Genomic DNA, 23,717 nt, shown 5'->3' with positions numbered 1-23,717 from the left:
CTTATAAAATCTGTTGTTTATATACTCTAACAAAAATATCACAAAACTGGATAGGGTTAAGTAGAGGCATCAAGTAGTGATATAACTAAATAATGACAAAATGAGTTCCTTCAAAATTAATTAAATTTCTGTTCTATCCTGCTATGCAAATCCCTGCCTTCATGGAGATTACAGTCTGCTCTTTCTAATCTATCTTCTTTGGCATTCAGTACTGTGGGAAGTCCCTAATTATGTATCCCATAGAGACATATCCCACACACTCAAACACACCCAGCTCATGTACACAGATACTTTTGTCTCTCAACTGATAAAGGAGTAGCAACCAAATGAGTTGTTCTCACCTTCCCTGTATTAGTTTTCCATGCTATATAACAAATTACCACAAATCTTTCAGCTTAAAGTAGCATGCTGTTCTTATCTCCATGGGTTAGGAGTGAGTTAGGTTAGTTTTCACGGTCAGGAGTCTGGGCACAGCTTTGCTGATTCTTCTGCTTAGGGTCTTAACATGGTGAAATCAAGGTACTGACATGTATATTTTCAACTGCAGCATGGGATCCTCTTCCCAGCTCATGTGGGTTGCTGGCAGAATTCATTTCCTTACAGTGGTAGGGCTGAAGCCCCCAGCTCTTAAAGGCTACCCCCTTAGGCAATTAACAATTTTTTTTTTTTTTTTTTTTTACTTCTTCAAGGCCAGCAGGAGAATATTTCTGCCCCTGTTGGCTAAGATGACATTTTATGTAATATAAAATAATCAAGGGAGTGACAGCCCATTACTTCCCCCATTTTCTAAGCAATTCATAGGTTCTTCCCATAATCAGTGAAAGGACTTCTACAAGTGTGTCACTCATCAGGGGCTCCTAGAGTATGTCTGCCACACCTCCTACCAAATAATAATACTTATATTCTTAGCTTGTTGAGAACTTCATCTAAGCCAGCATTATTCAAACTATTTTACATGTATTTATTCATTTAATCCTCACAAAAACTCTAGGGAGTTAAATAGTTTGTTTATTCATAGTTTGCAAATGAAACCAAACCATGGAGAGTGGATTCTTGTTAGCTAAGAATATCCATCCAAAAAACAGGAGAAAACAACAGCAGCAATGTTGATGCCACACAATCCTTCAGTTGCCACACTCTCATCATCTCCCTTCATAACAAGGTTCCTTACCTTCCTTGTCAGAGCTATGGTTGCTTTTCCTTCTGCCCTTACCCCAGGGCTGTTTCCTGCCCTTCCTTCACATATATCTCTGCTTAGAGATAAATGTCTTGGAGAGTCCTACCTCCACATGCATGCACCCAGAATTTTCCCTTCTTGTACTTCTGTTCCCTTCAGAGGCCTTAACACAATTTATAGTTATAACTTTATAAAACAGGGACCATGCCTTTCTTTGTTTATTGTTGTATTTCCAGCATCTAGCACATAAACTTTTTCAGTGTAAGAATGAACGCATGTTAACTAAAGAAAGTCATATGGCTTTTCGGGAGTCAAAGTCATTTTAGGGAGTCAAATCCTATTTTGCTGCTTACCTACTCCTATAGTCTAAAGGTTTCAACATAATTTGTATGTTGAAATCCTAACTCCCGTGGTGATATTATTAGAAGGTGGAGCTTTGGGCAGTGATTAGATCATGAGGGCAAAGTCTCCATGAATGGGATTTGTTCTCTTATAAGAAACCCCAGAAATCTAGCTAGGCCCTTCTACCATGGAGGCAACAGCAAGAAGGCATCACCTGTGAACCAAGAAATAGGTCCTCCCCAGACACTGAATCTGCTGGTACCTTAATCTCAGATTTTACAGCCTCTGGAGGAGTGAGAAATTTTTGTTGTTTATAAGCTTCCCAGTCTATAGTTTTTTGTTATTGTAGACAAAGACACCCATCTTCAGGGTTGTTGAAGGCACTCAGTTAATGATAGTCTATTATTATTGTTATTGGTTGTAGTTTTTATTGAAGAAGAAGTAGATCAAGGCCATTGTTAAAGAGGAGGAGAGGGTAAGACAGTTACCTTTGGGTGTAGATATCACTAGGCTACCAGGGGGAATTAAAGATATGCTAGATACCCAGACTTGGGGGCTCTCCCAGCATCCTTCCCTTCTCTAGACACTCCCCATGCTATTAAAATGGACATTTTATCCTTTTCTTTACCACTCTAGGTGCAAGGCACTTGGAACAGCAGAAGCTGTCTATCTGTTTCACAGTTCCTGGCACATAGTAGATGCTGTGAAATGTTTGTTAAAGAAATGAATGACTAATAGATAGTCACTTAAACACAGCTGTTCAGTGTATTACAAATGGAAACAGTGATTCACTGATTCCCACTACATTATAACATACCCTTATTTTATCTATACAAGAACACGAGCTTGAGTTTCACTAAATAAAGCATTAGTATTCGTGGTTGGGTACATTGGAAGTTTGTTCTTCCTTCTTCCTCTGCCACACACACACACACAGGGAACATTAATGAAAATGCAATTATTAAAGATTGTCTTTTAAAACATACACATTCTCATATTTGCTAAAACTTGTTCCAATTTTGAAAACGTCACTTCTCATAGAAGACCAAGCAGAATGTCCCAAGGTGTGGCCAAAGGTTCTCCACAAGTTTGTTATGAAGTAGATATACTGGGAACATCAAATACTTCTCTGATTGTGGAGAAGCTGATGAAAGCATGAACTGTCAAAGGCTTTATTTTTGCCTTTAGATATCTTTGTTTCAGTTATTTTTAATGATTTCACCACAGGCTACATCTCTTCTGAGAAGGCTGCTAAAAAATAATAAATTATAGCACTTTAATAGCAATTTCTGTCTTTGGAATTTGAAAACAGATTGATTCTTAGAAAAGGTTTCAGAATTTTAAACTGTAGAGTAACATCATTTGAAAATAATTATTGTTTTAACTAATATTGTATGAAAGCTTAAGGGAAATTCCCATGTAAGCACAGTAGTTGAAACTGAGTACCTGAAACCTTTCAAGAATCAATATTAATATTCTCCTTGTTTCATTTGCTTTTAACATTGCATACATCCCTCAAATATGTCTTTCCTGATTATATATGATGAAATCCTTAGTAGCAATTATAAGAAAACCTTTTTCTCTCATAAAAAGATAATTCTTTTCTTTCATTAATTGGGGGCCTGAGAAATTGCTTTCCTACAGTCTTATTCTAAGGAATGGCTTCCCCAACATCTGACTGAATATTTCCTCTGCTGCTTTGGAAGGTTAGGCCAGTCTTCTGGTGGCAGGGAGGATAGTTCTCATTCTCTTGGGAACAGCAAAAGGTTTCATTTAAAAGGAGACCTTTATCTTGGCCAACTGCTTGGATTGGCTAAAAATTCTATTTGCAAAGGAAAAAGAAAAAATTATACATACACACACACACACACACACACACACACACATATATATATATATATACTTGCATGAATATGCATGTATCATGTATGTGTATATTAAATACATGTATATATGTATAGATGGATATAGAGATTGTGTGTATATTTTATATATATATATACATATATATTATATATACACATATCACGAAAGCAGTAAGTAGTAGAAGGAAGAGGACAGCTCAGAAGAAGAGATTTGTATTATGACATCTACTTTAAAACTCCATCATAACAATGATGACAAAAAAGCCTTCTACATTTCCATCTAAGTGCTGCTTTGTTCGGTAATATTTTTGTTTCTAAAATTGCCTTTGTGTTCACTTTTGCTTGATTCCATGCATGTTTAAAAAAAATTAGTTGGAGGAAGGATGAAAACTATACAGGCTTGCCTTGTTTTAATTTACTTTGCTTTATTGCACTTCACAAATACTGTGGGTTTTTTTTTTTTTTTGTAAATTGAAAGTTTGTGGCAACCCTTCACCAAGCAAGTCTACGGGCACCATTCCATTTTTCCAACAGCATGTGTTCATTTTGTGGGTGTCACATTTTGGTAATTCAAACAATATTTCAAACATTTTATTATAATTATATATTTTATTATTAATATATGATAATATGTCTTATATACGGTGATATATGATCAATGATCTTTTTTGCTGTTGTAATTGTTTTGGGGTACCACAAATCATGCCCTTATAAGACAGTGAACTTAATCCATAAATGTGTTCTGATTGTTCTCTGACCAGCTGTCTCCCATATATCTCCCTTTCTTTAGGGCTCCCTATTTCTAAGACAGAGAAATATTAAAATTAGGCCAATTAATAATCCTAGAGGCTGGGAGCAGTGGCTCACACTTGTAATCCCAGCATTTTGGGAGCCTGAGGTGGGTGGATCATGAGGCCAGGAGCTTGAGACCAGCCTGTCCAATATGGTCTCTACTAAAAATAAAATAAAATAAAAAACTAGCCGTGTGTGGTGGCGCGCACTTGTAGTCCCAGCTACTTGGGAGGCTGAGGCAGGAGAATCACTCGAAACCAGGAGACGGAGGTTGCAGTGAGCCAAGATTGCACCACTGCACTCCAGCATGGGCAATAGAGGGAGACTCCATCTCAGAAAACAAGCAGAACAAAACAAAACAAAACCCTACAATGCCCTCTAAGTGTTCAAGTGAAAGGAAAAGTTGCATAAGTCTCAATTTTCAATTAAAAACTAGAAATGATTACATTTAATGAGGAAGCTATATTGAAAGCTGAGAGAGGCTAAAAGCTGGGTCTCTTGTACCAAACACTTAGCTGAGTTGTGAGTGGAAAGAAAAAGTTCTTGAAGGGAATTAAAAGTGCTACTCCACTGAACACACAAATGATGAGAAAGTGAAACAGCTTTATTGTTGATATGGAGGAAGTTTTAGTGGTCTGGATAGAAGACCAGATCAGCCACAACATTCCCTTAAGCCAAAGCCTAATGCAGAGCAACCCCCTAACTCTTATTCTGTGAAGTCTTGGAGAGGTGAAGATGTGCTAAAACGAAACTTGGAAGCTAACAGAGATTAGCTCCTGAGGTTTAAGGAAAGAAGCCATCTCTGTAACCTAAAAGTGCAAGGTGAAACAGCAGTGGCTGATGTAGAAGCTATAGCAAGTTATCCAGAAGACCTAGCTAAGATCATTGATGAAGGTGGCTATACTAAACAACAGATTTTCGGTGTAGATGAAACAGCCTTATATTGGAAAAAGATGCCATCGGGCTTGTATAGCTAGAGAGGAGAAGTCAATGCCTGACTTGAAAGGATACTCTTCTGTTAGGTGTTAATGCAGCTGGTGGCTTTAAGTGGAAGCCAGTGCTCATTTACCATTCCAAAAATCTTAATGCCCTTAAGAATTATGCTAAATCTATTCTACCTTTGCTCTGCAAATGGAACAATAAAGCCTGAATGACAGCACATCTGTTTACAGCATGGCTTACTGAATATTTTAAGTCCACTTTTGAGATTTACTGCTCAGAAAAAAATATTCTTTTCAAAATATTACTTCTCATTGACAATGCACTGGGTCACTGAAGAAGCTGATGGAGATTTAAAAAAAGATTAATGTTGTTTTTCATATTGCTAATGCAATACCTATTCTGAAGCTCATGGATGAAGGAGTAATTTTGACTTTCAAGTCTTACTGTTTAAGAAATTCATTTCCTAAGGCTATGGCTGGCATAGATAGTGATTCCTCTGATGGTTCTGGGCAAGGTGAATTGAAAGTCTTTTGGAAAGAACTCACTCTTCTGGATGCCATTAAGAACATTTGTGATTCAAGGGAGGAGGCCAAAATAGCAACATTAACAGGAGTTTGGAAGAAGTTGATTCTGATATTCATAGATGACTTTGAGAAGTTCAAGACTTCAGTGGAGGAATTCACTGGGGATGTGGTGCAAATAGTAAGAGATCTAGAATTAGAATAGAACCTGAAGATGTGACTGAATTGTTGCAATCTTATGATAAAACTTTCACAAGGAGAAGTTGCCTCTTATATGTAAAGAAAGTGATCTCTTGAGACAAAACTGACTCCTGGTTAAGATGCTGTGAACATTGTTGAAGTAAAAACAAAGGATTTCAAATATTCCATAAATTTGATTGATAAAGCAGAAGTAGGGTTTAAGAGGATTGACTCCAATTTTGAAAGGTGTTCTGCTGTGGGCAAAATGCTATCAAACAGCATCACATACTACAGATAAGTTTTTTGGGAAAAGAAGAGTCAACCAATGCAGCAAACTTTATCGTTGGCTTATTGTAAGAAATTGCCATAGTCATTACAGCCTTCGGCAGCCACCAACCACCCTGATCAGTCAGCAGCCATCAACATGCATGCAAGACCCTCCACCAGCAAAACTAGTATGACTCGAAGGCTCACATTATTGTTAGCATTTTTAAGTAATAATGTGTTTTAATTAAGGTATGTAAATTGATTTTTAGCATAATGCTATTGCACAGTTAATAGACTACAGTTTAGTGATAACTTTGATATGTACCTGGAAACCAAAAAAATGTATGTGACTTACTTTTTTGCAACATTCACTTTATTATAGTAGTTTGGAACTGAATTTGCAGTGTTTTTTCTGGTATGCCTGTAAAACATTTTTTTATTTTGCCCCCATATGACTGGACATAATCTTGATTATAGCATTATAATCACAATATCTAATTTAAAAAATTATTACATATGTTAGGACTTTTTTTGACAGTGGTTGCAAAGAATTTCCTTCAGTGGCATTGAACTTGAGTTTGTTCAAGCTTGTGGGTTAAAGCTTATTATGTCATCTTTCATAGTTTTTCACTATTTACTCTGAATACTTGATTCTTGCAATATTCTCAAAATTATCCCATGTTCAGATCTTAGAAATTTACATTTATTTGTTAAAGACGGTTATAGTCTCTAGCATGGGCAAATTCATTGTCACAGGTGTATCACATTTGGCTGTTTCTGCCAGTGATACTTTTACAACTCTTAATGCATCAATTCCCAAATTATATTCTAGGGAATAATTGTTCCATGAGATACTTATGGTTGTTCTGTGAGAGGTTTATGGGTTAAAAAGTTTGGGAAATACTGTATAATTTATTCTTCAGGATTTAAAATAAATTTTAGCATATTAGGTAGTACAGTAAATGAAACTATTTACCATATTTACTACATGCAGGCTATATTTATTGTGTGAAAGAATACATTTCCTTTAAGATGGATTTACCTATTAAAACACCTATCTTGCAAAGCACAATTTTGGGAATATTGTCTTACTGCAATTTTAGAAATAGCTTCAAAAACTTACTTGCAAAATTATCTTTAGCATATTGTTGATCTATCTCCTTTAGGGAAGCCGTCCCTCTTAACAGCCTTCTTTTATTTTTATCCCTATCTTTATGTTATTCTAAGGAATAACAGTTTCCCTTGTGGATAAAACTTGAGCATATCTATAGAGTCTCCTGGGCCATCTGAATCATACTTAGTGGTAAGGAAAAAATTAAAATTTACCTTTTAAAGAGAATCAATACCCTGGCTTTTATTCATACTGGAATATAGATGCAAGGGCACTGGGTGCTTCATCATGTAGGGTATAAGTGGCTCAATGATAACAGCATATGATAGTTTATATGCTCATTACTCTTTTTATATTGTATTAGACTCCTGATTAGTGTCTCACTGTGTAGGTTATCTTTGCTGTAAAGATCTGATTGATTTTTGTATTGGACACAACAGCTAATGTAGTGTACTGCACACACTGTTTACCTTAGTAATGCTAAAAAGGCTTGATAGATATTAGCACATCCACAATACAGATCACCTTCTGCAAATACATTCTTCCCTTGCACCTATTAATATGATGCCACTGGCCGGGCACGGTGGCTCATGCCTGTAATCCCTCACTTTCAGAGGCCAAGGCAGGTGGATCATGAGGTCAAGAGATCGGCATCATCCTGGCCAATGTAATGAAACACCATTTCTACTAAAAATCCGAAAAAAAATTACCTGGGTGTGGTGGCGTGCGCCTGTAGTCCCAGCTATTCAGGAGGCTGAGGCAGGAAAATCGCTTGAACCCAGGAGGCGGAGATTACAGTGAGCCGAGATTGCAGCACTGCACTCCAGCCTGGCCACAGAGCAAGACTCTGTCTCAAAAAAAAAAAAAAAAATATATATATATATATGATGCCACCTGCTCTGATTTTCTTCCTACCTCTGTCTGCTTTTGCTTAGTCTTCCTAACAGGATATACTCTACCTCCTCATTCCTTTTACATTAGTATTCCTCAGGACTCTGCTTGAAGCCACCTTCTCTTTTGGTAAATATTCCTTGGATGTTCTCATCCATACCCGTGTTTCCAACCGTACTTTATTTGCTAATCATTCCTATTTGAAAAAATATTTACTGTTGAGCACCTTGCCATATTCTCAGTTACTGACTAAATGTCTTTATTTGGATGCCATCAAAATACCCTTACATCAACATATCCAAAGCCTTCATTTCTTATTTCTAAATACTGTTTCCTCCTTGTGCCTTTTCCTGTCCTGATGTTTGTCACCAGTTTCTACCTAGTTAGCAAGCCTTGTCCCTGGGAATCATCTTCCACATCTCTGTCTCATCTTTCTCAGTCCCATTGCTCACTCAGTGCCATCAATTTTGGTTGGTATTTTTCTCTTGAATATTCTTCTTCCTCTCTATTTCTACTGCCTGAACAATCTTAAGACTTTTCATCATGGGTTCTGCTTACTCTTCATGCTAGTTAACAGAAATCCCTGTCTTAGTCTTGCCTTTGCCCAAGGCATCCTCTGCACTGTAGTAGGAGTAATATATCGAAGACATCTACTAGGAATTATAATCAGTATTGCAACCTGATGTAGTGCTAAACCAAACTTCCTCTGCCTATAGTCTTGTCTTTTTAAAACTAATGAGCAGTCTCCTACTTTTCATTTCTAAGTCTAAAAATTCTTGATATCATCCTTGCCTTCCCTCTTTTATACCACACATTTAATCTGCCATCATATTCTGCTGGCTTTGGGATTTAATCAGAACTGAACCATTTCACACTACCTCCAGTGCTGTTATCCTAGTCCAAGCTACTATCATTTTATTCCTGGATTATTGAAAACCTTTATACTAGTGTTCCTGGTAGATCTTTATCTGCTAAAGCTGTGCTGTCTAGTACAGTAGCCACTAGCCACCTGAGACTTTTGAGCACTAGAAATAGAGCTCACTAGAATATGAAGTGAGATGTGCTATTAAAAAGATACACTGGATATTGAAGAATTAGTATTCAAAGGGAATGTAAAATATGTCATTAACAATATAGTGAATATATGTTGTAATAATATTTTGGACAGTTTGGATTAAAGAAAACATATTATTGAAATTAATTACACATTTCTTTAACATCTAATGATGTGGGGTCAGTTGGGGGGAAATAGGGGAGGGACAGTGGGGGGTGGGAAGCTGGGGAGGGATAGCAGGGGGAGAAATGCCAGATGTAGGTGATGGGGAGGAAGGCAGCAGATCACACTGCCACGTGTGTTCCTATGCAACAATTTTGCATGTTCTTCACATGTACCCCAAAACCTAAAATGCAATAAAATAAATAAATGGGGAAAAAAAAAAGAAAAATTCTACTAATGTAGAAGAATTGAAATCACATATGTGACTCACCTTTGTATTGCTATTAGACAGCAGTACTCTAAAGATTTTTCTAAACACAGTAGTCAGAGCTATCCTTTTGAAGTGTCAGATCTTATCATTCTTCGGACCAACCCCCTCCAAAGGCTTTCCAGCCCCGTGGAGGGAGTGAGTGACAAGGCCCAGTGTGATCCTGTCCCCTTCACTCCTCTTCCTCCCACTCTCTGCTCTCTAGCTCCAAGGGCCTCCTTGCAAGCCCCACCTGAGGGCGTTTGCATTTACATTCTCTTCGCTTGGCTAACTCTTTCCCAGCTAGCTATATGGCTTGCTTTTGCATTTCTTTCTGCTCAAATGTCTATTATTCTATTAGAGAGCATCATCCCGATACCCTGTCTAGAGCAGCAATCTTCTTAACCTGCACATACTCGTGAATCTTTTCTTTATGGTTTGGCTTTACTTTGAACGGCTCCCCATTGTCTGTAGAATGAAATCCTGATTGCTTAGTATTTCTTGGTGCACCATTATTATTTAGCCACTTTCTAACTCCAGCACTGTTTTCAACAATTCTCATACCATGCAGTTAGAATCATCTGTAAGAAACATAAAATAAAAAAAAGTAATTTAGAAAATAGAGGTTTAAAGGATTATTTTTCAATGTAAATATATTCTTGCACTGAATTAACATTCATTTATCTTCAAACGTTGGATGAGATGCAAGTAGGAACGATTAGTTAACCCTTCGAATTCCACTTGGCACCCATTCCTTAAAATGTATGTTAATAGTGTTCATACAAATGGTATACTTAGAAAGAGTATAAGCCTATGTAAAAGGATCTCCATGTGAGTACGTTTTCTTTAATTCGGGTTTATTTTCCTTTGGAACAGTGATTATGATCAGAGTTTTTCTCCTCCTAATTAAATAGGAACTATAATTTATCAATAGTTAGATACTTCATTATAAGATAGTTTGGTGATTTTGGGAATTAACGTTTCTATTTTGGCTAATCAGGAAAACACTTTATAGCTGGGGAATAAATAAACCTTTCAGAAGTGTTTATTGTTCCAGTTCATTCAAATATATCTTTTGGACAGTATTTCTTCTTCTTCTTTTTTTTTTTTTTGGCGCTGGAGCAGCCACAGGAGGTAGAGTGTGCAGAAGCAGAGAGGTGTGCCCGCCCCGGCGGACAGTATTTCTTAAAAGCCATAAAATTAATAGTGTATTTAAAACGTTTTATTGGCATGTATTTCCTAAATCAAATTCAGCACTAGTATTTCATTGTGCTGTCTCTTACAGCCTGGGGATCTGGCAGTTAAAATTATTTTTCTGTTTTAAAATAAAAGTATTTTCCTCCAGGGCTAGCTTTCATATTCTTGAATGTGTTTATGTCACACTGCCTTGCATTTTCATGTGCTGAGATCTCGAGAATCTGTCAGAGCTAATCTGGATCTGATATTTCTTTGTGTCTTAAAATTATGCTGAAATTTCAATTACAAACTAATCATGCCCCGGGCTTGGTAGGATATATGGAACTAAACTACTATCAGCTACTGGAGTTAAATTTTAAATCCTTCACTACTTAAAGCAAGGGCAGTACAATAACTTTTATTTACTGTCTGCAAGATGCTAAGTGGTGTTACACTGACTATAGAAGTTTATAAGGTACCATCTAAGTCCTCAAATGTAGAATAATTCTAATCCACTCTGCCTTCTATACATGTGCTCCACAGTGAACAACTTCCTCTACCTCTTCGGAGAACTTGCCTTCTACCTATTAGTCCTAATGAAAATCTATCTGTACAATATGAACACCTTTTCCTTTTTAATCTTACTAAATTGAGTTGCCATTTTCTCAAGGCTCTGGAATCACAAGGACATCTATTCAGAGTTAATGTTTGCAGAAAAATTTCAGACTTTATAGAGGCATATCGTTTATATGGCTCTCTTGTCCTCATCCTCATTTTCTATACCATAACTCCTTGATAACATTTGTTGAAGACTTGTACTAAAGGTTGGCTATCATTTCATCCACCCCATCTCTCAGAATAATCCTCAGCAACTTTAATGTCTCCTGAAATGTCCTCCCAATGACTTTATCTTCTTAATCCTAAAGATTTTCACCCAGTCATAAATATATCTCAGATACGTCTTTCTTTTATTGCCATTTACTGATGTATTCCAATACCCTGTCTAGCAATGTCTCAGTATCATTTTTCCTTCTCTCTTCTGTTACACAGCTACCAAAGTTATCTTTTTAAACACATATCTTTTAGGCTTTTCCTTGGCTTCAAAAATGTGGTATGTTTCCCACTACCGAGAGCAGTGCTTCACAACTTTCCACCATCATGGCTTATGTCAAAAAAGGTAATAAATTTGCGTAGGTGAACTGAGGAGAAAACTTGGACTTGGAGGCCACTGACCTGGGGTGGCATGTTTATCTATGGTACATTCACTGGGCTCCTCCCATGTAGAGGATAAAACCCAAGCTCTTTAGCTTTGATGTCTTACTTAGGAAACTCCTCAGCTTTTTCCCTCCCCAAACAGGGCCTGGAACAAAAGAACCAGAATACAGGTCATTTGGAAGCCAAATCCAGGGGTTAAATAGGGTGAGACAGGGAGGAGAGAAACCCTTTGGACAACTGTGGCTCATTTATTGAATAAAATGTGTAGAACGAGCCACAGGACTGTTCCATAGGATGACAGCAGGAGAGTGAGACATTTTTCCATAGTCCCTTATCTCTCATGAATTGGGAGTTGCACCCAGGGACAAACTCTGCATCTCCAGGCTGTACCTGCAGAGAAACTTAAATCTCTTTTCGCTTCAGAGAAAATCCTAGAGTGTTATTGGCTTAGTTTGGACCTGAGTGCATTGAACTGTTTACCCTGTTACCTCTGTACTCATGTAGCCAAGATGATATAAAGTAGAGTATCAGAAGTATCTGGTACAGACTTCCTTTTGTCCTACTCAGATCTTGTGCCTCACATGAAGATCCCTGTATCTCTAACTCTTTAAAAAGTAGCTAATCATAATATTAATATATTGGAAAGAAGAAAAAAATGAAAATAACAAGACTTATGACCAGAGGGTTAGTGGCCCAGCTATAGGCTGTGCCAGTCTCAAGCTGGTTTTAAGGATGTGGTTTTAGCTCATTATCTCCCTCCTTTGGTGCTCATTGCTGATTTTCTCGCTTTTAGCACTTCTACTAGAAGTGACTCAGACTGCCATCCCTGAGGAGTATGAGCTATTGGTTGTCTTTCCCTATTGGTTTGTCAGGATGTCAATCACCAGGCACAAATAACATCAAGAGATGTCCCAGAGAACCCCCAGCATTCCCAACACCCTTCTGTCCATCCCTTCTCTCTTGCAGCAGTCTTATTTCCTCATGATGGTTAGGGCTGATTGATTATCCTATCTGTCTCCTTTCTTTTCCTAATGGTCCAACAGCATGAGTAATACAGAGTAACCAGACAGAGCTTTGGCTACAATGGGGCCCTTACATTGTCCAGTAGTGCAGTGGTTCTTAACTAGGGATGAGTTTGCCTCCAAAGGATATTTGCCAGTGTTTGGACATGTTTTTCGTTGTCATGTCTGTTAGAGAATTGCTCCTGGAATGTACTGGGTAGAGTCCAGGGATACTGCCAAATATCTGACATTACACAGGTCATGCCCCCACTAAAATGAATTATCTGGCCCCAAGTGACAAGAGTGCCAATCTTGAGAAACCCTGCTCTAATAGAAATGATTCCCCCTGGGAACCTGGACTTCTGATCCCACAGAGGCTAGAGCTGTGGGGACAGAATGCATGCAGTCGGCAAGTGGGTGTTTGGGAATGATAGTGTAAAGGTTATTTCATTCTACTTCTTCGTTCCCAGATCCATGTGTTCTAGCCATTGGGAACACCACATAGCATGCATTTATTTAGTTCAGTGAATAAACCACACTGCAGAGAATAGTGTCCTAGAGTTGTCCAGTCAAAGGATGGAGAAGCTGAAACATTTAGCCACTCATGTATCAGGGCTTTGGTAAACCTATGATGTGGGACATTGGCATGGTGATGTAACTGTACATCAGTCATGCTGACCTCAGGTGGATGGAAAGGGTGGACAAATACCAAAAGCATCTGTTCTGTGTAGAATATATTCAGACTATAAATACAGGGGATTTGTCTTCATTACCAGTAAATTTCTAGCACCCATACAAATGCCATGCACATAGGTTCATATGGGTGGTTTAATAAGTATCAGTTGAATAAGATGAAATAATTGATCATGAATAAACAGTAAATCAATGAATAAATGAAATCTTGCCTGAAATATTTCAAATGTGTGGAATATTTTAGTGTGGTTACCAGTGCCATCTTAAATGAAGACCCTGAGGATTGTGAATCTGCGGCCTCCCTATAGATGTCACAGTGTCAACAATCAGCATATCTCACATTTGTTCTGTGTCTCTCTTTTCTGACTTTGATTAGACATTATCCAGCTTAAGATAGTATACTTACTTTTTATGTTCAGTTTCTCTTTTGCTCCTGAATGATGATTCAACTGAAATATTCATGAAGGCATTATTTGAGTTAAAATTTAAAAGAGTGGTAGTATTTCAATAGGTTGAATTGGAGTGTAGAGAAGATCAAAAACAAAAAATGAGGATAAGTAATCTCTAAGTGTGTTTTCAGGTAATTAGTGCGTAGGATATATGAATTCTATATATGGAAGTAAGAGGAAATCTTTAAAGATATAGTTGGGGCTACAGTTTGTCAAACCTTTTAGTACCAGGTGAAAGCATCCTCACACTTTCATAAATGCCCCAGTTACTAATAGTTTATTATATTCTGCTGCTATGGTAATTCTCATGCTTGTTGACAGTATACCTTATGCTTTGATCTCTAACCATTTTGTCCAGATCCTCTTACACTCTCATGATGCTGCATCAGGTTCTTCCCACACTCTCATGTCCACATACATATATTCCTCAAGCTTTTACATTTTGAACTTCTTAATTCTCGCTCACCTAATGCTTGACATTGTTTAACTTGTTATGTGTTTTATATTCACTCTCCAACTACGTTAAGAAGCCAGTCAAGGACAACACTAATTCTTTTTGTCTCCTACACATCAGCAAGCAGCATGCATGCATCTAATCTCCTAGTATTCATCCCAGGAGACTGATCTTTTGTTGGGTCCCTTTCCTCTCTTCCTCCTACCCTGCACATGCCCTCCCTGGAGCTCCTGCTCTTTATCCCTTCTCCTTTCTCTATCTCCTTCCCCCTCACACAAACACCACCCAACACCACTCAGTTTTTGCTTCTTTCCTGCGTACTTTTGTTTTGAGTTATTCCTGATGGAACCTTGTTTTTGTCGGCTTATTTTCCTAGATGGGAAGTGATGGAGTTTTACGCCTCAGTACTTCAGCTCTAAATAATGAATTCTTTGCATATGCAGCACAAGGGTGGAAACAGCGACTGGCAGAAGGTAAATTTCTGTTATTATGTGACATATTGGAGTACACATACTGTACTGAGCTTTGTATATTTCTCTGATTTCCCAGTCTTTTTCCCCCCACAGTATACTTTAATTTAGTAAAAACTCATATCCCTTTCCAAATGAGTTCACTAACTCTTTTGTTATACCTGACATTATTGATGTCAGATATTTCTGAAGAAAACTTAATTTTATCTTAGACATCATAAAATTTTGGATACAGCAAATTTTTCTTGGGAATGGTAATTTTAATGGTATTGTTTGATCCGATATGCATTCTCTTAAGTGTCCTGGCACCTAGAGAAACTTCTTTTAATGCTCTCTTCCCCTGAAGGTACTACTTCACCTTATCCTTCCTTTAGTCACCAAGTTTCTTGGAAGACCAAAAAGTACGCAATGCTGCTATATTTTTCCACTTTACACATTCGAACTGTTAACGGTCAGGGGTGGCACCACTGTACAAGACTGAAATATTCCTCCTAGAAAAAGAATACTGGCCAGGCATGATGGCTCACACCTGTTAACCCAGGACTTTGACAGGCCTAGGCAGGCAAATCACTTGAGCTCAGGAGTGAAGACCAGCCTAAGCAACGTGGCGAAACTCTATCTCTACAAAAAAATACAATAATCAGCCAGGTGTGGTGGTGCATACCTATAGTCTCAGCAACTTGGGATTCTAAAGTGGGTTCAGGAGGTCGAGGCTGCAGTGATCCACCTACCGATCACACTGCTGCACTCTAGTCAAGGCAACAGCAGAATGACACCCTGTCTCAAAAAAGCAAACAAAAAATATATATATATATATATATATATATAAAACTAATGGCAAAGTCCAATTTCCTGTTCTCAATGCCTGCATTTCAAGTTCCCTCACTAATATCTCATTTGTTTTTTCACCCCATCTGATTTGAAACCATCTACTTTAGATTTTAAAAACAGATTTTAAATTGATTCCTGAGGCTTAAATTATTTATGTTTCTGCCAGCCCTTGCTCAGCTTTCATCAGGATCCCCTATTCTTCCATCTGATGTCTCCCGCATTTTCTTTTCTGATCATATGTATTCCCTAAGCTGCCTCATTCACCACCATGGTTTTAGCTATTGCCAGTGTGCAAAGAATTTTCATATCTGGCTTTCACCCCCTTTCCTAATTCCCACCCCCTTCCCTAATTCCCTTCCCTTTCCCTACTTCCCACCCCTTTCCCCAGTGTTTTATTTTCAAATGCTTAGCAGATCTCACTAGCACAGGCACTTTAATCCAAAATTCCCAATATTAAATTTACTAGCTTCTCTTCCCTCTTTGCTCCTTCTTCTGCTTCCTCTATTTCTATGATATCACAACTGTCCTCATAGTTCCTCAGTTTAAAACCTTACTCATGTCTTTGACCCTCTTCATTTTCTTCATGCCTCTCTGGTCATGAACTGTTACTTGTACTTGACTTCCCCACAACATTCCTGCTGCTACTGGCCCAACTGTAATCTCCACCTCTCCTGTGTACTGTTCAGTAATCCTATAGATACAGTCCTCCAATTTCTTCATTCTGCTGTCAGACCTATTTTTCTACACAACTTACTTGGCCATATTCCTTCCACACTGAATGCCACCAAAACCTCCCTCTGTCTCTCATAGAAAAATAAAGAACTTTCATTAGAATATCTGTTGGGTAATTGGCCTCAGGTTTTATTTCCCATTTTATTTCTTCCTATGTTTTACTCACAATTCGCTACTCAAACGATCATAAATATATGTATTCATATCTCTGTGCCTTGTGATTTAATTACTTTATAAAAGCCTGAGCAACCTTGAAAAGCAAACTCAAGAATCGCTTCCTATATGTAGTCCTCTTTAATTGACTTAGGCAGAATTAAGCACTTTACTCTGTATATTTCACTACATTTATTATTATGCCTATACAGGGCTTTAGACATTATATTATCCTCTATTTCCAGCAGACTGATTTCCTTAAGGACAGTGAATATACACTCTTTTATTTGTAGCCCCTAGCAGGTAATACATTTGCTAAATGCTTTAGCGTTCTTCTAAAGCATTTAGCTTTAGAATTTTTATGAACATCTTGAGTGATGTTCATGAAAAGAGAAGCTGTAGAAATGTTATCATTATTTGTCCTTGTACTTTTCAAGATCCATAAAAGTTTACTCAGATGAATTACATGTTTTCTTTATGAATTGGCAAAAGATGTGACCACTTTTACTCAATGCATTAGCATTTTCTTTTTAGGAGAGTTTACCCCAGAAATGCAGTTGCGGATAAGGCAAGAAATTGAGAAGGAAAAGAAAACAGAACCTTGGAAAGAAAAATTCTTTGAGAGATTTTATGGAGAAAAGTAAGTACTAGAGTATTTTTTCTCATTTCTCTTAGAAGGAAATGAAAATGTAATTCTCTGCTTCACATAGCACACTCATATGCTGTAAAACTTAATAAACCTATGATAAAAGGCAATAGTCCCTCAGTGTAAGAAAGTGCAGATGAAATTATAGTGGTATATCAGCACCTAAATTTTTTAAAAATGCATTTTCAAAGGTTTATAACTTGTTCATGAAAATTTATTTTGGGCTGAAAATAGCACATGAAATCTTATAGAAGCCACTTTTGGTTTTCTTAATGGATTTGAGTAAAATTCTTTTATTTTCAAGTATGTTCATGAATGAGTTCTTTATAGATAAGTAATTTTTGGCGTGTATTTAATTCTCACACTTTTCCGAAAGTATTGACTGTGCCTAATGCATTTTAATCTTTGTTTAGTCCTTGTTTGGGGGAGTGCCTGAGATTTATCTTTTGCCTTATCTTCCTCTTCAAATGTAATATATTTTTAATTTATTATGTGTGTGTATGTTTCTTTTTTAAGTAATACAAGCCTTCACATCTTCGTGTGGGAGCAAATGAACTAACCCTGAAAGCAGTTTCACCTTTGCCTCATGTTTAGTAGACATATTCTGCTTGGGCAATTAGTGTCTCAGACAATCAGATCCCTAAAAAGGAGGGGTTTAAGCACTTACTATTGATGGCCACTTCAGATTCCCCTTCGTAGAGGAACTTGAGCTCCAATTCCCACATACACAGTCAATGCTTGAAAGTTGTTATTTTGTGTAAAAGGACACAGGTGGTTGCAGGTAACAAAACCTATGTCATGGGATCTCATTCACAAAATTTCCCCTGTAAATGGGAGAAAAAGACATGCCAGGAGTCTCACGTGAGAGCTCTTCATGAAAAGAAATAAGATACTTAATAGACCACTTGAAGTAGGGTACTCAGAGTATCCTAACCTTTGTGAATTGTCCTAAATGGTAGTCCTCTTGAGTAGGAAGGCCTGTTTTTAATTGCTGTGCCAGGATTTCTGGATGCCTATATATTTTTAAGCAAAACTAAATAGAGATAATTAATGTCTTTTCTCAAACATTAAAAATGTGACAATCTAGTTATAGGTCTTCACATGAAGTCACCAAAAATATCACTCAAGCCTGGCTATATCAAAATCTAGGAGTTAGGCCCAGGAGTCTGTGTTTTTAGAAGCTTTCCAGGTTATGCTGATTCCCAGCAGGATTAAGAACCCTGGAGGATGAGATTAAAGACTATTTAGAAGCCTTCCCTCTCCTTTTGCCTGTGAAAGAAAATGTTGGGCACACTCTTTTCAGTAATGGCAGAAGCATAACCAAGACAGTACCTCCAAAGCATTGGTTCTTAATTTTTTTAGTGATAGACCCATTCTTGTATTAAATTAATGTTTTTATTCAACATTGCCTCTGTGTCAGACACTCTCCTGGATGCCAGGGATGCAATTGTTTGTAGGACTACCTAAGTTCTACTCCCAGAGAGCCACAGTTCCAGGGTTACATTACAGAGAGCTTTCCTTCATACAACAAATAATCATTGAGAATACACTCGCTCTGATATGCTTCTAAAAGGTTTGCAAATATTATTTAATCCTCCCAACAATTCTATAAGGTGGATACCATTATTTATATTATTTAAAAAAAATTTAGGAAACTGAGGGAAAATGAAGCTAAGTAATTTCCCCAGGTTTATAACACTGAGGTGGAGTAACTTGCTTGGGGTCTTCATCCTGCAAATCCTTCTCTGAAAAATTCACACATATGCACAATCTTTGCATGAAATTTAGGAACTTCCCAGATTCCCTTGGGCATCAGATTTAGGGTCTCTTCCCTAGAAAATGACAGCTGTAATATTAATAAACATGACCCCCTTCCTTACCGTCACCAAACTCTGAATACAAACATTCTACTTAGCCCCTCACCCCCGCCTTTTTTGCTGTAGTTTATCAGTAGCTTTTGTCCCCTCACATCACCGGACTTGTCTCTTGCTCTTTTCTATCTTTTATTACATATTTCATGGCAGATATATTTTGGACATTTCATTGACTGCCCTTCTCATTTTGTTGCTCCCAAGTTACCTCTATTCCCCTACCACCAGACAGTTTTTAGTTGACTGATACCATGTGCCTTTCATTGCTCTAAGTTTTCTCAAAAATGTGTCTAAACATTTAAACTAGTGTCCAGTGAAGATCTGCCTGGTTTCGTTTTCTGCTTGTTTTAAATATTTATTATGATTCTCACTTGCTTAATCTCTTTATAATATAGTATTGTTCTGTATTTGTTTTATATCACTTGTATAAATGCTAAGTGTTAGAGGGCTTGATTTGTGAATTTGTGTCAAGATCTCTGGAGGCCAGGGTTTTCCTTTACGAAGTATGGGGAACTGTGAACATCTTCTTCCTATGCCTTATGCCATCTTAAGTCTGTTTTCCCATGAAAATAAGAAAATGCTGACATGGGCATATTTTATACAGTGCTGTTGTACATATACACTTATATGTATAAGTGTGTATGTATGTATATTTAATAATATTTTGGATGTATATTTAATAATATTAACTAACTAGCAGAAAGTTGGCTGGCAGTGGGTAGATTTTGGTATGTTATGTACTTAGTCTAGTATCAGTAGTATCTCTGCTTGGCCTAGTCCCAAGGAACCTCATTTCTTGCAGATTATTCTGCTTTAAATTTATCTGTAATGCTGTTGTTCTGATCTTCTCAGTATGGTATAGTTATAAATTGTAGCTTAGTTTGGATTCATCTTAGAGAAGACTGAAAGGAAAGAGATTATTTATGAAGATAGTATCTTCTACCTTTTCAGAGATTTCTGAATTTAAATAAAGAAGGCAAAGACCAAATACCCAAAAACTGTATTCAATGTTATTTCCCTTTTACTTTGAGGATTTTTAAAAATAAAAGGTTAAAGTGATTTTCACTGAGGTATTTTTTGCATCAATGTTACTGTGACTATATTTCTTCACTTGAATGTGCTGCTTCCTCTGGAAATGTTCTCTCTCCTACTTATCTTTCTCATTGCCTGGACCCTAATTTATGTTCATTTGGAACAGCATATTTCTCTACCATCTGATGCTGACAATGTAAATTATATGACAGAAAATAGTGATTTATAGTAACCTTGATTGTAACTCTGATTAGATTTACCTTAAGACCTGAATATCATGCTCAATTATTTCTTGATTTTCTGTAATGTCATTTAAGGAATATCTTTACAGTAAGAGATCTGCATGAAATAATTTAAAAGTCTTACTGCACACAGATATAAGCTGGTAGAATAACTTTGATAACCCCAAATATGTTTTGTTATTCTTTAATGAAATTTCCATGTTGTCTTAGTTTAGACACTTAGATGCTAAAATAAGGTGACTGAGTGATACTTCATAGATTAAAGAAAACCAATCTTTGGAACTCATTTCAATTTCAAAATTTGATGAATTTAATTCATCTTCCATTGATCTTAATTACTTGGTTCTCTTGTATTTGCTGAAAACTATATAAATTTCTATTATAAGAGCATCATTCAATTTTCAGATTTAAATATATATTTATATAAATATATCTTATACATTATTTTGCTTTTCTGCTCCTATTTTCTAATAGTTTGTTGTATGTAATTTTCTTATTCCTTTACTAATAATTGGTAAAGTTCATATCTCCTTGCTTTACAAAATAAAAATCTATACTGTTCTTAATCAGAAGTAGAGTTTTAGTTAAGATTATAAAAGCAGCAAAGAAGCATCATCATTATAAACTGGTTTACATAAATTAAGCATGTTAGTGATTATATAAGTAATTTGGTGTATTTACTTCTATTGAATACTACATTCATGAGAGATCCCAGTTATACCTTTCATGTTTTGTGGTTGAGCAATAATTTCATATCTCTAATTTCTGTACAGACTGGGCATGTCAAGAGAGGAATCTATGAAGCTCACCACTGGACCAAACAATGCTGAAGCTCAAAGTAGTTCCTCATGTGGAACTTCTGCTCTTCCAGTTTCTACGCAGATGCCCTTGACAGAACAACAGCCAAAAAGCATGAAAAGCCCAGCTTCTCCAGAGCCTAGTTTCTGTGCTTCTCTTTGCCCTATGGTAGAAATTCCAGCTAAAGGTATAATGGCAGAATCGGAGTCAGAGGATATCTTGATCCCTGAAGAATCTGTGATTCAGGAGGAAATTGCAGAAGAGGTAGAGACTAGTATCTGTGAATGCCAGGATGAAAATCATAAGACAATACCTGAATTTTCTGAGGAGTCTGAAAGTCCAACCAATTCTCATGAAGAACCCCAAATAGCACCTCCTGAAGATAACTTGGAATCCTGTGTTATGATGAATGATGTTTTAGAAACTTTGCCTCATATTGAAGTTAAGATAGAAGAGAAGACAGAATTGCCCCAGGAAGAAATGACAGTTGTCATCGATCAGTTAGAAGTCTGTGACTCTCTTGTTCCTTCCACTTCATCTGTGACTCATGTCAGTGACACAGAACATAAGGAGTCAGAAACTGCAATAGAGATCGGTACCCCCAAAATAAAAACAGGGTCATCTTCTCTAGAAGGCCAGTTTCCAAATGAAGGAATTGCTGTAGATATGGAGCTACAGAGTGATCCTGAAGAACAGCTTTCAGAAAATGCCTGCATCTCTGAAACATCCTTTTCTTCTGAGAGCCCAGAGGGAGCCTGTACCAGCCTGCCTTCCCCAGGAGGGGAAACACAGTCCACATCAGAAGAATCATGTACTCCAGCCTCCCTTGAGACAACATTTTGTTCTGAGGTATCTAGCACTGAAAATACAGACAAATACAACCAGAGAAATTCCATTGATGAAAACCTTCATGCATCTTTGATGTCAGAAGTATCTCCAATATCCACTTCACCTGAAATATCAGAAGCATCTCTTATGTCCAACTTACCATTAACATCTGAAGCATCACCAGTATCCAACTTACCTTTAACATCAGAAACGTCACCGATGTCTGACTTACCTTTAACATCAGAAACTTCTTCAGTGTCTTCCATGCTTCTCACCTCTGAGACCACTTTTGTATCCAGTTTGCCACTTCCTTCAGAAACATCTCCAATTTCCAATTCTTCCATGAATGAAAGAATGGCACATCAGCAAAGAAAGTCACCTTCTGTATCTGAAGAACCACTCTCCCCACAGAAAGATGAGTCTTCCACCACTGCCAAACCTCTGGGAGAGAACCTTACCTCCCAGCAGAAGATTCTAGCTAATTCTCCTGAAGCCATCATAATGAGTTCTTCTTCCATTGCTCCTGAAGCATTTCCATCTGAAGATTTGCACAATAAGACCCTGAGTCAGCAAACATGTAAATCACATCTTGACACTGAAAAGCCCTATCCTGCTTCGATTCCAGAACTTGCTTCTACTGAAATGATAAAAGTTAAAAATCATAGTGTCCTGCAAAGAACAGAAAAAAATGTGTTATCTTCACCATTGGAATTATCTGTCTTTTCTGAAGAGACAGAGAATAAGGGGAGTGAGCTTCCATCTGCTAAATTACAGGACAAGCAATATATCTCATCAGTGGATAAGGCTTCATTTTCAGAAGGCTCTAGAAATAAAACACATAAGCAAGGGAGTACACAGAGTCGTTTAGAAACCTCACATACTTCCAAGTCATCAGAACCCTCCAAGTCACCTGATGGGATAAGAAATGAAAGTAGAGATTCAGAGATATCAAAGAGGAAAACTGCAGAGCAGCACAGCTTTGGAATCTGTAAGGAAAAGAGAGCTAGGATAGAAGACGATCAGTTAACCCGGAACATATCAACTAGCAGCCCAGCTGAGAAAGAACAGCCTCCAAGAGAGGAACCAAGGGTTCCCCCTCTCAAGGTATGGTACTAAACAAAAAAAACAAAAGGCAATTCCATATATAGGCTTTTTCTATTTAGAAGCCTAATTTTTCAAGAATAATTAGACTTTCTTCCTTCTAGGTTTATGCAGCAATTTGTAATCTAATCTTTTAATAGTAAATGAGCCTCTTTATGACTATGCATTGAATTCATAAAAGCAGTTTAGATACATGCATATGTTTAAACCCCGGTATTAAAGAAAAAAGAATTAGAGAGAATAGGGCCTGGAAATGTCTACAGGCCACTGAGCTTATAGGGATTTCAAGGTGTAGGACAGAGACCTACGTAAACCTGGGAAAATGGGAAAGATAATTTAGTGTCCTATAAAAGTTCTCTGGGACTAGGGAAAGAAGCAATCAAAACTCAGAGGCCAGCACAAAGGCAGAGAAGGTATGTATTATTCCTACATTCATTTCCCAACAAACACTGAACACCACTATTGCCTCGCATT

At 37.3% G+C, this 23,717-nt stretch overlaps 1 protein-coding gene and 1 long non-coding RNA gene across 2 annotated transcripts in view; one reads left to right on the top strand and one right to left on the bottom strand.

The window, feature by feature from the left end:
• Positions 1 to 23,717, top strand: part of ASXL3 (ASXL transcriptional regulator 3) — a 172,105-nt gene that overhangs the window by 137,777 nt on the left and 10,611 nt on the right. The window contains 3 exon segments of the mRNA XM_032245387.1: positions 14,916 to 15,012; positions 17,260 to 17,365; positions 21,290 to 23,246. Of these exon segments, the coding sequence (XP_032101278.1) occupies positions 14,916 to 15,012; positions 17,260 to 17,365; positions 21,290 to 23,246 (2,160 nt within the window).
• LOC116528200 lies at positions 4,571 to 22,209 on the bottom strand. Its single transcript, XR_004258921.1, has 3 exons — positions 22,197 to 22,209; positions 18,742 to 18,746; positions 4,571 to 4,857 (listed from the first exon to the last, which is right to left on the bottom strand). It is a non-coding gene; the product is annotated as an uncharacterized LOC116528200 (long non-coding RNA).

Source organism: Sapajus apella, unplaced genomic scaffold (assembly GCF_009761245.1).
Source record: "Sapajus apella isolate SASKATOON/1434 unplaced genomic scaffold, GSC_monkey_1.0 scaffold57, whole genome shotgun sequence".
NCBI lineage: Eukaryota > Metazoa > Chordata > Mammalia > Primates > Cebidae > Sapajus > Sapajus apella.
The sequence above is the reverse complement of the archived record's forward strand: the minus strand, read 5'-3'. Positions and strand labels throughout refer to the sequence as shown.